Source organism: Pogoniulus pusillus, chromosome 26, assembly GCF_015220805.1.
Source record: "Pogoniulus pusillus isolate bPogPus1 chromosome 26, bPogPus1.pri, whole genome shotgun sequence".
NCBI lineage: Eukaryota > Metazoa > Chordata > Aves > Piciformes > Lybiidae > Pogoniulus > Pogoniulus pusillus.
This window is the reverse complement of record NC_087289.1, coordinates 11,615,785-11,632,194: the sequence shown is the minus strand read 5'-3', so window position 1 is coordinate 11,632,194 and position 16,410 is coordinate 11,615,785. Positions and strand designations below refer to the sequence as shown.

At 47.5% G+C, this 16,410-nt stretch overlaps 1 protein-coding gene across 1 annotated transcript; it reads left to right on the top strand.

Moving 5' to 3' along the window:
* Positions 1-2,524: 2,524 nt before the first annotated feature.
* On the top strand, positions 2,525-16,276 carry CLDN11 (claudin 11). The gene is made up of 3 exons (XM_064164750.1): positions 2,525-2,970; positions 6,149-6,313; positions 15,061-16,276. The coding sequence occupies exons 1-3, from the start codon at positions 2,745-2,747 to the stop codon at positions 15,291-15,293; spliced, it is 624 nt and encodes a 207-aa protein (XP_064020820.1). The 5' UTR covers positions 2,525-2,744; the 3' UTR covers positions 15,294-16,276.
* Positions 16,277-16,410: the final 134 nt, after the last annotated feature.

Genomic DNA, 16,410 nt, shown 5'->3' with positions numbered 1-16,410 from the left:
ATGATTCTGAGTCATTACAGAATTACATAATGTTAGGGGTTGGAAGGGACCTTGAAAGATCATCCAGTCCAATCCCCCTGCCAGAGCAGGATCACCTAGAGTAGGTCACACAGGAACACACCCAGGTGGGTTTGAATGTCTCCAGATGTTGTTATTTTATTGATCTTGTGAATCACTTGTAGCATGCTTGCTTATATTGGTCATGGCATTTACAACACTGACAAAAGAATAAATGGTTCCTGTCCCTATCCACATGAATGAAATAATTCAAACTGTGCCCTCTGGGCATGGCATTGAGTAGTTTTGAATAGTTCTAGTTATTGAAGTGTGACTTTTCCTTCTTGCTGCACATTCTTTGACAAGTAGATCTATGGAGGAAGATGTGGCAGCGTAAGAAACTTTTCTGATTAAGGAAACCATAACTGTAGGAGAGTGACTTACAGGAGGATGTGTCTGCAGCTTGCAAATGCATATTCCACTGCATATAAGAAAGTCTTTTGTTTGTGCATTAGGAGGCATCTGCACTATCACCATGTGGAATGCTTCTAATCTCAGCTCTGGGATGGAGTGGTGTCCTGGGCTGAGTTAGAACACAGCTCACTCTGCTCAGAGATTTTGCTTTTTGGCTCAGTCTCTGCTAAGTGCAATTTCTGAAATTACAAATAAGCAGGAATATTTGGAGAGAAATCATAGAATCAGCCAGATTGGGAGAGACCTCCAAGATCATCCAGGCCAACCTAGCACCCAGGTCAACTAGACCATGGCACTAAGTACCTCATCCAGTCTTTGTTGAACGCCTCCAGGGATGGCGACTCCACCACCTCCCTGGGCAGCCCATTCCAATGCCAATCACTCTCTCTGCCAACAACTTCCTCCTAACATCCAGCCTAGACCTGCTCTGGCACAGTTTGAGACTGTGTCCCCTTGTTCTGTTGCTGCTTGCCTGGCAGAAGAGACCAACCCCCACCTGGCTACAGCCTCCCTTCAGGTAGTTGTAGACAGCAATGAGGTCTGCCCTGAGCCTCCTCTTCCTCAGGCTGCACACCCCCAGCTCCCTCAGCCTCTCCTCACAGGGAGATTCCAGTTCTCTCATCTGCTTCGTTGCCCTTCTCCAGACACATTCTGGTACCTCAACATCTCTCTTGAATTGAGGAGCCTGATTAAATCCATCTAGAATCAAATCCTAGACAACATGAAAATGGCAGCTGGGTCTCAGGAACAGCTTGCTCCTTCTCAAGTGGGTGTGGTAGAAGAACAGCTACAGAGAAAGGTGAAATCAGGTTGGGATGGCATCATGGCTTCACAACCATACCATAAAACAGGCACAGAAACAAATAAAGGACTAACTGACAATATAAAACAGTCATGAAAGCAACAATTCAGGTTTGAGTTATTACAGAAACTCCTCCTCGAAGATAATATTCAACTATTTACATTGTAACTTCAGCTGAAGCTTTGACAAAACAACTGTGACCTCATGGCCTTGATTTCTGAGTGCGAGGACCATGTGGCACATAAAGCTTAGGATGGCCTTGTTCATGTTTCTCACTTTATTTCCTGAAGAATGGGGAAAAACACTACTGGGTGAAGAGCAAAATCTGTTTCCTTCCATGCACCTTAATCCTGGAGTGCAGCTTTTAGCATTTCTTTCTCACTCTGGGAATGAATCAAACTCATTGTTCTGTCGTAGTCTTGCCTGGCTTTTCCCTTCCCCGTGCAATGCAGGCAGCTCTCCAGCAGTGGTCTCTCCAGCCATGTCTTATCTGCCTAGATCCAAACCTCTTCTTTGCAAAATCAGAAGCACTGGAGGGTGCACAGTGGAGATATTTGACTTGGGGATGGGTTGGCACCCGGTAACGTATGTGTGTGTTTGTGCAAACAGAAAAGGAAAGGTGGGGAAGTACCCTGCCTGCCTGCCTGCCTCTCCTGGTGCAGAATGGGCTGCGAGGTTTCTCCTCTGACATTTTGAAGCGAGCTGCTCCTTCTTCCATCAGGCAGACTTTAAAATTTACACCCATAGAGCCTGAGCAAAAGGCTGCTCATTTGAATTTTAGCATTCAGAAGTGGAAACACTGTGCTGTGGAATGTATTTAAGAGTCTGTGTCAGTTAATGCTTCTGCAAACCCAGGCGCAGGCAGAGAATGCAGTGATGGATCTCTTCAGTTTTTGCAGTTAGTGAAATCATCAGCAAAGACCCAGGGCAAGACTGGTTTTGTCCTTTTGCTGCAGCCATGCTGATGGCTTTGATGAGATGATGCAGTCCACCTCTTAAATCAGTTCGCCACATTTCTTGCCCTGTCTTTCCAAGAAGAGGAACCAATGTGATCATTTGTCTTCAGCTTGAAAACACTGCCTCAGTTTTTCTCCCTTGATGCAAACTTTTGAGCAGTCAGGCTGTTTGCAGTTGAATAAAGCAGTCTGGTTTGTTTTTCAGGCACGGGTGGGGGCAATCCTGTGTCTCCTCCTTTCCACACCCTCCCTCTTCTCTGACTCTCTGGATGAACTGGCAGAAGTTGGGGCTCCCTGCTCGCTCCTCCCATGCTTTATGGGGCCGGAGGCAGCTCTAACCCCTCCCAGGGAGGGAGCTGGGCAGAGGCAGCTGAGTGCCTGCAGCAGTGCCTGAGCAGGGACCTCATCCTACCAAACCTCTGTCCCTCCTGCTCACAGCTTGCAGCAGGGAGGTCACTGGCAGGCTCTGCTGAGTGGAAGCTCTCCTGTCCAGCTCACCTCACCAAGGCATCGACATGGTGGCCACCTGCCTGCACCTGGCTGGATTTGTCTGCAGTTTTGTAGGGTGGATCGGGGTGGTAGTGGCAACGGCCACCAATGACTGGGTGGTGACTTGTGGCTACACCATTACCACCTGCAGGAAAATGGATGAGCTGGGATCCAAAGGGCTGTGGGCAGACTGTGTCATGGCAACAGGTCTCTATCACTGCAAGCCCCTCGTGGACATCCTCATCCTGCCAGGTAGGTGTCCCCCATCCCATCTGGAGGTGAGGAGTGAAACCTTGCTCTGAGCTGGGCAGATCTAGCTCAGGAGGAATTGAAGTTCCTTCAACTTTTATCAGAGTGGGAGGTGGTTCTTTACATATGCTGAAGAATGTGGATGGTTAGGATCATCTCAGGATGGTTCTCATTAAATTGTACCTGGTTTTAATCATAGCCAGGTACTACCTGTTACCTGCTGAAGAGTTTAATCATCATTGCCTTTAGGAAATGCTCACTCTGCCTTTGGCATCTCCTATCTGGATTGCATTGCAAAACTTCTGCAGTAGCTTGAGGTGTAATTGAGTGCTCTTTGGAGTCTTGCTTCAAGAGGGTGATGAACTGTTACAGGTGTGAAGGGTCTATTGCTTAAAACGACTTTGAGTGTAATGAATCTTTCAGGATCTATTATTAATGCTGCTATGGCTTTTAATCTCTTGGAAGATGGTCATTAGTCTTGCTGTTCTTGTGCTTCCCACATGTCTGAAGGCAAGACAGGACTTTTACATGGCAAAAAAAGATGTCATTACATTGCACTCCTCGTGATACTGTCTAATTATAGAGTAATTTTCATCTAGCTTGCTGCAAAGCAGATACTAAGTGAGGTGTTTGATCAGTATTAATACATCCTTTGAGTCAATTAAACCTGCGTGGTCTTGTCCCTTTAAGTTTAGTTAATGATCTTCCCTCTTTCAATCCTTGTTAGCTCTGTGATGGTTCTGCTGTGTTTTAGATTGCACCTCTTCTAGCATGCCAGAGATGCCTTTTCCAGTGCAGAGAGAGTAGAAATAACCATTCCTTGTGGTTTTGTTTTGTGTTTCCTTTTATATTTGTTTAAACTGTTGTGGGGGGAAAAAAATCATTTCAGAAGAGATTAGAAAGATTATTCTTGAGTTTCTCTCAGCTGCAGAGCCTGGTCTGTATCATGCAGTGCTGATCAATACCAAATCACAGACAAGCTCATTTTCTCCTTTTCCCTGTGTGTTTTTACTTCTATTTCAGTACATTTACCTTCCTTATTGCCACAATTGTTCAATGTGATCCAGCACAGAAGACAGAGAAAAGGCTTGCCCTGAAGAAACATTATTGAATGAAGTGTCATAAATAGGCAGATAGGTCTTGCAGCAGCAGCAAGCAATTCTCTCCAGCAGAAACAAGTCACAGAACAAGATGCTTTTGCTTGTAACATATTTGGTACTCACAGCTTTCCATGGGAGGGAAATGTATCCTGGCGTGCCCAACAGCTGACATATATTTAGAGTCTTGTATTGCCTCAGTCTAGTTTCTGAAACAAATGTGTTTGTATTCTCATTTAATCAGGATTGATTGCACAGGAACCATGCTGGGCACTGCCATGTCCTTTGTTTAGAGTCTCCTTTTGTGGCCTGAACTCCTCAGGAAACTTTTTTTTTTTTTGGGTTAAGTTTCCTCTTGAAAAAAAAAAAAAGCCAAGCAAATACTCAGTATACACAGAGTCTGCATTCCCAGGGACAGTAAAATCCTCAGTCCTGCCCTCTCACCTGTATGTCAGCAGGACTTGCTTGAGGCTCCTGTCTGCTGGCATTGTTTGAAGAGCCACGAAACTCCACATCTGCATCTGGCAGCTTCATTTTGTTAGCAAGAGGGAAGGTGAGCCAGCATGTTCACTCTGCTGAGACTGTCTCAAGAGCAGGTTGGGGCTCACCAGGCACTAGAGCAAATCTGACACTTGTTCTTTTTCTTTTGTACCAAGGCACTTAGTGCCATGGTCTAGTTGACTGGATAGGGCTGGGTGATAGGTTGGACTGGATGATCTTGGAGGTCTCATCCAACTTGGTTGATTCTATGATTCTAAGTAATGATCTGGGTTTATTTGTACAGATTTTTTTCTATATTATAGATAATTTTATATATAGACCCACTGTATTAAATAAATTATATAGACAAATAAATTATATAGACACTCTGTATTAAATATATACATGTATATATACATTTAATACATAGACACTCAGAGGATAGTAGAATTGTCCCATCCCTGCCCAGCACACCCACAGTCCCCATCCCCTGCTGTTTCTTACTGCCTTGTGTTAGGCTGCTGCTGCTGCTGCTCAGGGACAGATAAGAGAAGGGTGGCAACTGGTGCAATGCCAGCAGATCCTGTGATGCCCCCAGGCAGCCAAAGGAATAGTGTGGTTCCTGGTTATGCCAACTCAAGCAGCTCTGCAAAGTGCAATCGTTGGACTAGATGATCTTTTGAGGTTGCTTCTAATCCCTAACCTGAGTGATTCTGCCTAAGGAAGAGCTGTGCCAGTGGTCAGCTCAAGACACAGGTCTCCTCTGAAACCCCACTGGACTCCTGAGGTCCAGGATTGGGATGTGGCTGAGAGTTTTGAGCATCTCTCCTTCCCCCAGGCCAACAGTCCCCCTCGTCCCCTCCAGCGGATGGTAGTATCTCATGGGCCTTCACACTTCAATAGTGAGTCTTCAACTATTCATTGCTATTCTGGATGATTGTGGGCCTCCCCTGCTCACACCAAGCTGCTCTTTAAGACTTTAAATTCTTGTTACTTAAAGTTTCTGTAGGAGAAGATTTAGGACACCTCCTCCCTGGCTGTTTCTCCTGCTTTCCCTTCCCATAGAATCATAGAATCAACCAGGTTGGAAGAGACCTCCAAGATCATCCAGTCCAACCTAGCACCCAGCCCTATCCAATCAACCAGACCATGGCACTAAGTGCCTCATCCAGTTTTTTCTTGAACACCTCCAGGGACAGTGACTCCACCACCTCCCTGGGCAGCATATTTTCCAGCTCTGTGATTTCACATCATTTTGATGGGAAAAACTCATGTTTTCCAGGCAGTGCTGTGTGATTGGAAAATTTTGATCCTGCACATTCCATAGAATCACAGAATGTTAGGGGTTGGAAGAGACCTTTAGAGATCATTGAGTCCAACCCCTCTGCCAGAGCAGGATCACCTATGGCAGGCCACACAGGAGCACATCCAGGCATGTTCATGCACTGCCTCACCGTCCCATGCGCGGTGAAGATTTAGTGTTTACACAAAGGACTGAACCTCCATGCAAGCGTTGGGAGCTTAGCAAACAGGAGCCTTTGTGCCAAGGTCGTCTTCTTGTGTGCCCAATAATCCAACTCCTCTTTTCCTTGCCTGCTCACCAGGGTATGTTCAAGCGTGTCGAGCGCTGATGATCGCCGCCTCCGTCCTGGGTCTTCCTGCGATCTTCCTGCTGATAACAGTCCTGCCCTGCATCCGGATGGGCCACGAGCCTGGGGCTGCCAAGTACCGCAGGTCCCAGCTGGGTGGGATCCTCATCATTCTCCTGGGTAAGGCACCCGCTCCGCTCCGTGTGGAGAGCTGGAGGTCTTCCTCGTTCAAGATGGTTTGCTGCAAGCTGGTTGAGCATGTTCATCTGAAAGCACATTTGCCCAGGCTGGGCTGACCCTGAAGATCTCCAGCATGGCTGCAAATTGTGCAGAGAACAAAAGGCATAAAACAGGAGTGGGAGGACAAAGACAGGAGGCAGGGAGAGAAGCAGGGTGAAGAGGCTGAGGGGAAAGCTCCTCGTTCTCTACAGCTTCCTGAAAGAGGCTGGAGCAAGGTGGAGATCAATCTCTTTACACAGAATCAGAGAATTCCCAAGTGACAAGCAATAGGATGAGAGGAAATGACCTCAAGTTCCAGCAGGGAAGATTTAGGTTGGACATTAGGGAAAAATAGTTTCACCAAAAGGGTTGTGAAGTCCTGGAACAGGCTGCCTGGGGAACTGGTGGAGTCCTTATGCCTAGAGGTGTTTAAAAGATGTGTGATAGTGGTGGTGAGGGACATGGTTCAGTCATGGCCTGTCAGTGCTAGGTTAACTTACTGACCTTAAAAATCTCTTCCAACCAAAGCTGCTCTGTCATTCTGCTGTGCATTTTCTCGTGGAGTCCTCAGGCACAACCACCACCTGTGTCTGCAGGAGGGCAGCTGCCCACAGGCAGTGGTTTTGCAGCTTCACCGTGGAAGTGATACTATTTTTGGAAAAGAATCTAAACTCACAAGCTGCTTACAAGGCATGAACAGCCTCCAAATTCTCCCTGAGCATTGCAGGTGCAGCCAGGTCAAAGCAAGCTGAGGTTTGGCAAGGGGAGACCACAACTAAGGGGAGGAGGGAGCAAGGAGGTGGCATAGTCCTGGGAAGAGGGCTGCCATGTCCTCTGTGCCTCCCAACCCCCTTCTGGCTAGCCTTGCCCTTGGCCTCCGAGTTCCCTTGGGAATTTCTTCCCGTTCTCAGTGCCTAGGAGGAGATTGTTTTGAGCAGCACAGACTGTGGAGCTCATTGTCCCCAGTGCAACACCTGCATGTTCTTCAAGCCTCGTCATCTCAGCAACAGGCTGCGGTGCCTTGTTTTTACCCGTCTGTGCGGCAGGGGAGGAGGGGTGAGAGAAAGTGGCCTCTTTGTGTGGCTCTGCTGGTCGCTGGCAGCCCGCACTGACATCATGCCCATCTTCTTTCTTCTTCTGCTCCTTATTTGTTTTTTCTTTTTCAAGTGGGCACTGGATATAGCTGCATGCTTGGAGGGGCTGTTCTCTGGGCACTCCTTCCTTGCAAGCGGTCCCTCCTCCAGTGCCTGGGTGAGAAGCGGTTAGTACAAGTCAGTAGATCCAAAATCTGAGTGGCTGAGACCAAGACCCCTTTCAGTGTCTGTAAGGTTTAACAGCACACCCTAAAACCAGCTTTAGAGGGCTTGTTTAGACCTGAGATAGATTGTATGGTCCTGCTCTGGCAGGGGGGTTGGACTTGATGATCTCTTTAGATCCCTTCCAAACCCTAACATCCTGTGATCCTGATTATGAGCTGCCTCGTTACAGAGTTTTTGGCATCATCCCTGTTCTGAAATCTGGAGTCTGCATTTGGGATAGCAAAATGAAAGTAAAACTGGTTTCCTCTGCCTGTGAATGAGAATTTAGTGCTGGAGGAGTCTGTTCTGCTGGATTTCCCTTGCCTGAGATGGGGGAAGTACAGCAGAGCTGGCAAACAAACATGGATGTTTGATTCCAATCAGGAGAACCAGGCTTTAGATAAACCCCTTTGGCATGGCTGCAGACCCATGTCTGCAAGGCAAGAGAATTGCCCTTAAATCTGCTTTGCTGAAGGGCAACAGGATTACAGAACCAGCATGTGCAGAGTGACAGTAGTGGAGAACGCTGCATCATAATCAGTGAACTCCCATAGCTGAAAGCATCGCAGCAGGGTTTGGTGTCTGCTGTGCCCCTCTCTCAGTGAGGTCTTGCTGCTGTGTGACACCAGAGAGGAGAACAGATGTGAGAGGGTGAAAGAGAGGAGCTGTGATGCTCCGTAATCCAGGCTCCTCTCTACCTGAGAGCATGCTTTTCCCACTCAGTGGATCCCATGAGAAAAGGAGATGTGTATTTACACAGACAAATGTTCCTTGGGTCAGAGCTGGACTTTTTAACTTATCTCTGTGAGTTTTGAAGTATCTGCAAGTGAAGTGGTTTGCTCACATTGGTGATGTCCTGAACAGTCTGGGCTGGGAACAGCAGCCTGGTCACAGTGTTTTAGTCACAATTACAGTAATGTTTTAGTCACAATTGCAAGAATGCTCTTTTTGTCGGGGCACAAATGAGCACTAAATAAGCTCCTTTTCCTCTGAAGCTGTTTCTTTTAAAACAAAACAAAAAAAGCCATCACACATTTATTTTTACAGCATTCAAATGTTTTCAGGCTGATCAGCAAGACAGTCCCTTTGAAAGAAGAATAATGGTCAGAGCTTGGGACTTTGATGTGGTTTAGGCTGATTAGTGATCTGTTATTTGCAAAACAGAGCATTTAATAAGCATGAATCAAGCCTGAAAAGTCATAATTCTGAGTTAAAAATTATTGTTATATTCTAGAAGTAACATGGCCTGGATTGTTCTTGTTTAACCTCTGGTCACCAAACTCCCATTCATGGTTTTTCTCAACCACACAGGCTCCAACTTTCCCCTCTAAGTGAAAGCCAACTCCCGGAGCTCTGCTTAAAAGAAAACAACCCCCAAATGCTCACTAACAGAGCAGAGAGTGGAGATGTGATTGGGGGGGGGGAGGGAGCTGGCCTCCTGGCAAACCTCACTTGCTGCTTGGAGAAGGGATTGCAGCGTGTCACTGACATTTATTAAAGAGGAAAACAGGGCTTGAAACACAGCCCCTGTGTGGAACCTGAAAGAAAAAAAGAAGAAGAAAAGAAAAGAAAAAAAAAGGTTGAAAACCTGCCAGGAAAACAGTGGACTCTGATATTCCATTGATTTTTCTGTCTGCTGATAATAGCAGAGTGCAACCTGCGTGCACACCCTCCCATCCTGCCCACTGATGGATTTATGTCTTTGCCTGATCCTGTTCTGTCCCAGAGAATGGATTGATTGCCCAAAACAGCCATCAGCAGAGGTTTGCTCTGAGCCAGAATGAAAACATTTCATACTCTGGTGTTGATGGAAAAAACCCTGGCCCACCCCGTGGTGGTGATGCTAATTCAGGGGACCCCATGCTGGTAACTAGGTGGGCATTTTCCTGCTGGAGGTGAGGGACCCAGGGCACTGGAAACTCAGATGAGGAGTGTGGCAGTTATAGGAAATTACTGCTGCAAAAGGACTGTTAGCTGTGGTACACTAAATCAAAAGGGTATTAATGAAGCTTTTCAGGATGCTGCCTGAGATTTGTTTGTAAAACCATAGCCATCAAGATAAAAAGATTGCCTTGAACACGTGAAAAACAATGATCATGGATATCTATTGTTTCAACCAAACGCTTTCAAAGAGAAATCTGTGAGCTAGCAACTCAGAATAGTTAAATTTAGCTATGAAAGAAAGCTTTCTGCAGAGAGATTTTAACTTATTGTTAAGGAGTTTGGCAGGGACTCAGTGTGCCTTGAGTTAGAATAATTCTCTATCTCCCCCACCTCCCCAAGCACCTTCTGTGCTTCTTGCCTGTGTGTGCTTCCATCCAGTTACATTATGCCTGCAATGTAGAATATGTAGAATAATCAGAATTCCACTCTGCTTGTGATGAATTTCAGCTCAACAGATTGAGCTACTGCCAGTCCATACTCAAAAAGGACTTGGAAGTGCTGGAAGCCTGGGAAGTGTCCCCGTGGAATTAGTTGGGGCTGTTCAGTCTGCGGAAGAGGAGGCTCCAAGGTGACCTTGTTGTGGCCTTTCAGTATCGGAAGGGGGCCTAAAAAAAGCTGGGGAGGGACTTTTTAGGGTGACAGGACTAGGGGGAAAGGAGATTCAGACTGGAGGTGAAGAGGAATTTGTTGAGCATGAGAGTGGTGAGAGGCTGGAATGAGTTGCCCAGGGAGGTGGTTGAGGCCCCATCCCTGGAGGTGCTTAAGGCCAGGCTGGATAGAATCATAGAATCATAGAATCAACCAGGTTGGAAGAGACCTCCAAGATCATCCAGTCCAACCTAGCACCCAGCCCTATCCAATCAACTAGACCATGGCACTAAGTGCCTCATCCAGGCTTTTCTTGAAGACCCCCAGGGACGGTGCCTCCACCACCTCCCTGGGCAGCCCATTCCAATGGGAAATCTGCTCTAGGGTAGGGTGTCCCTGGCCATGGCAGGGGGGCTGGAACTGGCTGATCCTTGTGGTCCCTTCCAACCCTGACTGGTTTTTTGATTCTATGATTCTGTGTTGGGAACAAGCTATTTTCTATGAGGGTGGTGCAACACTGGAACAGGTGGCCCAGGAAGGTGGTTGAGGTCCATTCCCTGAAGATATTCCCACTGAGGCTCGACAGGGCTCTGGGTGACCTGTTCTAGTTGAGGATGTTCCTGCTGACTGCAGAGGCAGTTGGACTAGATGATTTTTGGAGGTCACAGAATCAGAGAGTGTTAGAGGTTGGAAGGGACCTCTAGAGATCATCAAATCCGACCTCCCTGCTAAAGCAGGGTCCCTTCCAGCCCAGCCCATTCCATGATTCTGTGCCTGTTTTTCCAGCTAACGTAGTTGGTCTACTTGAAAATATTCCTTTTGTTTGCAAATTTCTACTTGTCTGCTGGGCTGTGTTGATGACAGCAGCTCTGCTGTCTGAAGACACTCATAATGATTAGAGGCCTGGGAGCCCTGCTGCTCGAAGAAAGGCTGAGAGACCTGATTTTAGCTCAGTGTTGACAAGAGAGGGCTTAGGAGATACCTAATTGCCATCTATCAGCACACAGCAGGGGGCTACCAGGGGGATGGAGACTCCTTTTTTACAAGGAGTCACATGAAAAAGACAAGGGCCAATGGGTGCAAGTTAATCCTGGGGAGATCCTGATTGGGCTTAAGAAGAAAATTTCCAATCATGAGAACAGTTAAACATTGGATCTGTCTCCCAGTGGAAGCAGTGGATTCCCTTGCTTTGCTCAGTTTTAAAATCCAGCTGGCCAGGGTTCTAGGCCATCTCATTTCAGTTCTACTGTTACTTAGAAGGGTTGGGGAGAGATGGAAAAGAGAGGTAACTCCAGCAGCAAACTCCATCACAGAATGGTTTAGGTTGGAGGGACCTCAAAGATCACCCAGTTCCAACCCCCTGCCATAGGCAGGGACGCCTCCCACTAGAACAGGTCCTTGAGGTCCCTTCCAACCTGACATTTGATGATATTTAGGCAGAGGCAAAGAGCCTCTCAGGATCAGCACAAAAGAGAAGGGTTTATAATTTCCATTCAAAGAGTTGGGGCTGTTCAGTCTGCAGAAGAGAAAGCTTCCAGGTGACCTTGTGGCCTTCCAGTCTCTGAAGGGGGGCTACAAAAAAGCTGGGGAGGGACTTTTTAGGCTGTCAGGACTAGGGGGAGTGGAGCAAAGCTGGAGGTGGGGAGATTCAGCCTGGATGTGAGGAGGAAGTTGTTGAGCATGAGAGTGGTGAGAGGCTGGAATGGGTTGCCCAGGGAGGTGGTTGAGGCCCCATGGCTGGAGGTGTTTAAGGCCAGGCTGGATGAGGCTGTGGGCAGCCTGCTCTAGGGTAGGGTGTCCCTGGCCATGGCAGGGGGGTTGGAACTGGCTGCTCCTTGTGGTCCCTTCCAACCCTGACTGATTCTATGATTCTAAGGCAGCTATTTTAGAACTCAAAACTTGCCCTAAAATGCCTTTGCCAATGCCTTTGGGTTTCTTGGCAAACCAAGACCTTTCCAGTCTGTGTGACACAGCGAGCCCAAACTATGAATTCAGCAAGAAATATTTCAATTGCAGATTGTCCTGTTCACATCTTCAGGGAGCATTTACAGCCCAGTTTAATCTATGCAGAGCGATGAAATCCAGTCCTGTCCCAGGGCATTCCTCTTGCTGAGCAACGGGGTCACTGGTGACTGCCGGCAGCTGGTGGCCTCTGGAGACAGAGAGGTCAAACCAACCCATGCAAAGCCCTTGGCTTGTGCTTTACAGCTCTCTAGCATTGTCAGCATTAAAATAAGGTGGTGTTACATGTAGTCGAGCCACACACACAAGAGATGCCATTGTGCCAGCATCCCCGAGAGCTCTTCTCACCCCACTGCAAGTGTTTTCTTCACTTGGGGGGGAGGGCTTGGCTAGATAAGGGTCTTACAGTCTATGGACATATATATATATATATATATATATTTACTGCTGACGGAAAAAGAAAAGATGATTGTGTCTGTTTGGACAACAAAGAAGCTTTTTTTTTCCCCCTCCAGAGCCCATTAGAATGCTTTGTGGATTCCCAGCTGATACATTTTTGGTTTGAAGTGTTCAGGGCTCACGAGCTGCTCGCAGGACTCATCCCCAGGATGAGCAGGAGAAATGCTGTTCTCCCCTCCCTGCCTCCTCCAAAAATTCCTCCCTCCCAGAGCCACGGGGCCCTTGCTTTGAGGAGGCCCCAGATTATTACTGGCTTTATTAGCATCCTTCAAATGTTCTTCTCCTTTCCATAAGAAAATATTTTCTCTCACAATATCTGCAGCTATTGGGGATGGGTTTTCTGCTCTACCAGCCAGGAGCTATGGTTTGTTCTCTACTTAAACTAAACAGCTTTATTTTTGATCTCACCTCCTTTTTATCCCCTTCCTCTTGCAACCTTAACTTTCTGACACGGCCTCCAGATACCTTTTAAGCGCAGTCGGTGGAAATCTGTAACGCTGCCACGGTGCTGTTATTGTTTTGCTCTGATTCTCTGATAGCCACAAGGATGGAGCCCTGCACAGCTTGTCCTGGAGGCAAGTAAATATTGACAGATTAATTCTTCTCAGATGTACAAGCCATAAAGGAGTATTGTTTTAGGACGTGCTCCTGGGAGGTGATTAACACCACCAACTCCTGTTGCCCTCAGTGCATGTGGGGACCGTGCAGGCTGGAGGTAGGACCCTGAGCTGAGGGTAGTCGTGGCACAAGGAGAATGCATTTTGTCCCTGCTCGAAGCAAAACCATCCATGTGTGTGCATGCAGCACACTAAATCACTGAGGTCCCTGCGTGACTACCTGCAAAGTGCTGAATTTGAACCTGCTTGGCTGTCCTGAGGGTATCTCCTTCACGTGTTGCCTGCCTAGCAGTCCTCCCAGCACCACTGCAGCAGCCTTCCTGCCTTCTGTGGGTGAAAGAATATGGAATTTCAAGCAAAGTTTGAAGTCTGCAGTAATCTTTTGACCTGCTGTAGGCAGAGTACTATTTTCTTTTCAAGGTGAAGTTGGATGGGGCTCTGAGAAACCTGATGTAATTAATGATGTCTCTTCTTGCTGCAGAGAGGTTGGGCCAGATGACCTTTAAATATCCCTTCCAACCCAAACCGTTCTGTGATTCCCCAGGCCTTTCAGGTCCCATTTCTCTTTAATTCAGTAGGCTTCTGGGGGCCTTACTGAGTTTGTCCACATCACTTGATACAGAGAAAGTTTTCTATCAGCAAGTGGAATCTGCTTTCCAGAGGTATGAGAGACCTTTTCCCTCGCCACAAACACTCCAACAGCACTGTGCTGCTGCTTGTTTTGTCCCTGCCCATTTTCTGCTTGTGTTCTATAAACCCTGCTCTGTCTTGCTAAGTGCTGGGATGTTTCATTAACGTTTGTGTGACCATTCAGTGAAGCAAATGCAGTGGTGCTGATGCACCTGAGTTCATCTGAAAACAGCTGTTTAAACCAGCCATCTCTGAGCCACCAGTTTTACTCTCATTAATGTTTACGGCTTTCATGGTCTTGCTTCCCACCTACTCTATTCCTAATCCTACAGGTCTCCAGAGCATCAGTTTCATTAGTGACTTTCATTCTTCCCTCTCAAGGATGTCTCTAGGGAGTGAATCCGTTTCCCCTGTAATAAATATATCAATATATTGTGTCAAAGAGCAGCTGCTTTTACTTCTTGCTTGTTGGTGCCAGAGAGAGGTGGCTGTTCTCTCTTGATCTCTCGACCTTGCTTGAAGATGTTTTGGAGTAAGCCCTTACGTTCCTGGGTCCCACTCTGAGACTGCAAGGCAGTAAGGATGGGCTTTTCCTCTGTCCCCTATTCTACAGAGCCTTCCCTCCCCTTGGGTGTGCTTTGTGTCCCCATCAGTACTGTGTACAGTTCTGGAGACCCCAACACTAGAAGGACATGGAACTGTTAGAGCAAGCCCAGAGGAGGCCACGAAGATGCTCAGAGGGCTGCAGCAGCTCTGCTATGAAGACAGGCTACAAGAGTTTGGGCTCTTCAGTCTGGAGAAGAGAAGGCTTCAAGGAGACCTTATAGTGTCCTTCCAGTATCTGAAGGGGGCCTACAGGAAGGCTGGGGAGGGACTATTGACAAGGTCTTGTAATGACAGGATGAGGAGGAATGGATTTGAACTGGCAGAGGGGAGATTTAAACTAGATGTTAGGAAAGGGTTCTGTACAGTGAGGGTGGTGAGACACTGGCACAGGTTGCCCAGGGAGGTTGTGGCTGCTCCCTCTCTGGAGATGTTCAAGGCCAGGTTGGATGAGACCTTGAGTGACCTGTTCTAGTGGGAGGTGTCCCTGCCTATGGAGGGGGGTTGGAACTGGATGATCTTTGCAGACCCTTCCAACCTAAACCATTCTATGATTCTGTGATGGAGTTTGCTGCTGGAATTGCCTCTTCTTTCCATCTCTCCCCAGCCATGTGTGGTGTCGTTGCGACCATCTGGTTTCCCGTGTGCGCCCACCGTGAGACCACCATCATGAGCTTCGGCTACTCCCTGTACACAGGCTGGATTGGCTCTGCCCTCTGCCTCTTTGGTGGCTGTGTCATCGTGTGCTGCTCAGGAGATGCCCAGACATTCGGTGAAAACCGCTTCTACTACGCCTCGGGATCCAGCTCCCCTACCCATGCAAAGAGCGCTCACGTGTGAGCGTCCTGGGGACGTCCCACGGCTGCCGTCGGATGCTTTGGCTGGTGGGTTAGCGTGCCCTGGGTTTGCTTCTACTGACACACAGGCTGCTGTCAGGCTCCCAGGGGAAGATTAGAAAAGCAGCACAAATGTCTGGTAGTTTGAAGCGTTATTCTCCCCATCTGCTCCCCCCCTTCTCTAGAAAGAAAGCTGTAGCCAGCCCTGCCTCTTGGTCCTCCCCATTTTGGCCTGACCACCTGCCCCATCTTCTCGTGGCCGGGAGGACTCAGATGCTTTGGCCTTGTCATGTGGGTTTTAGGGTTTTAACTTCTATTTTCTAGCTCCCTGATGATAAGGAGAGTTTAAAGCAATAAAACAGAAAGGAGAGAGACACTTTCCCATTGTCAGAAGGACTCTGGCAGCTTCTCCCACCACGTCACTATTTGCTTTCCCCTGCTCAAGGTCAGTGCTTTGGCACGGGTTGGGCGAGAGGGTAGGAGGAAAGCTGCGTGCTCCAACCAGGCAAATGTTTCTCTTTGGGGACAAGAGCAGGGGATTTTTTTTTCTTTCTGCCTTTCTCTGTAAATACTTTTGTACGAGTCTGATCGGTTTAGTAACAGTATTTCTCCCACCCCCCCAGTCATCAGTATGAAGGAAACAAAACCCAAAGGTCCTAATCACACAGTAGATAACAGTGCCCTTTTTATATTGTTATACATGACTCTGGGGGCTCTAATCCCCATGCCTTGGTTTGGTTTCTTTTCTTTCTTCCCCCCCCCAACCCCCTCTTTGTACAGATCAGTTACTAAAAATGCATTTTTACAATTTTTTTTTCTTTAAATTCCTTGCTTTCTTCTTCTCAGTTTGTGTTCTGTCTTGTGCCATTAAAGCAGCACACCTTAACATGTGGTATAATGTACCTGTTACAATTCTGGTGAGTACTGATGATGCCTTTGTACTTTCAGTGAAATACTGTCCAATAAATAACAGAGTACCTGCAACCATCACTGCCTTCTCTCCCTTCCTTCCTTCCTAGGTGTTTCCCTAGCTGCCTGTTCCGTGACAAGCATTTCCTAATGGTTTTGAAGGTACTGTCTTTTTATACAGCAGGATGAGAGATTCTGCTCTGCTGTGGAAC

Coding starts and splice junctions, on each gene's coding strand:
- CLDN11 (XM_064164750.1), top strand. CDS start 2,745: ATGGTGGCCACCTGCCTGCACCTGGCTGGATTTGTCTGCAGTTTTGTA. Junction 2,971..6,148: donor GGACATCCTCATCCTGCCAG/GTAGGTGTCCCC, acceptor CCTGCTCACCAG/GGTATGTTCAAGCGTGTCGA. Junction 6,314..15,060: donor GATCCTCATCATTCTCCTGG/GTAAGGCACCCG, acceptor ATCTCTCCCCAG/CCATGTGTGGTGTCGTTGCG.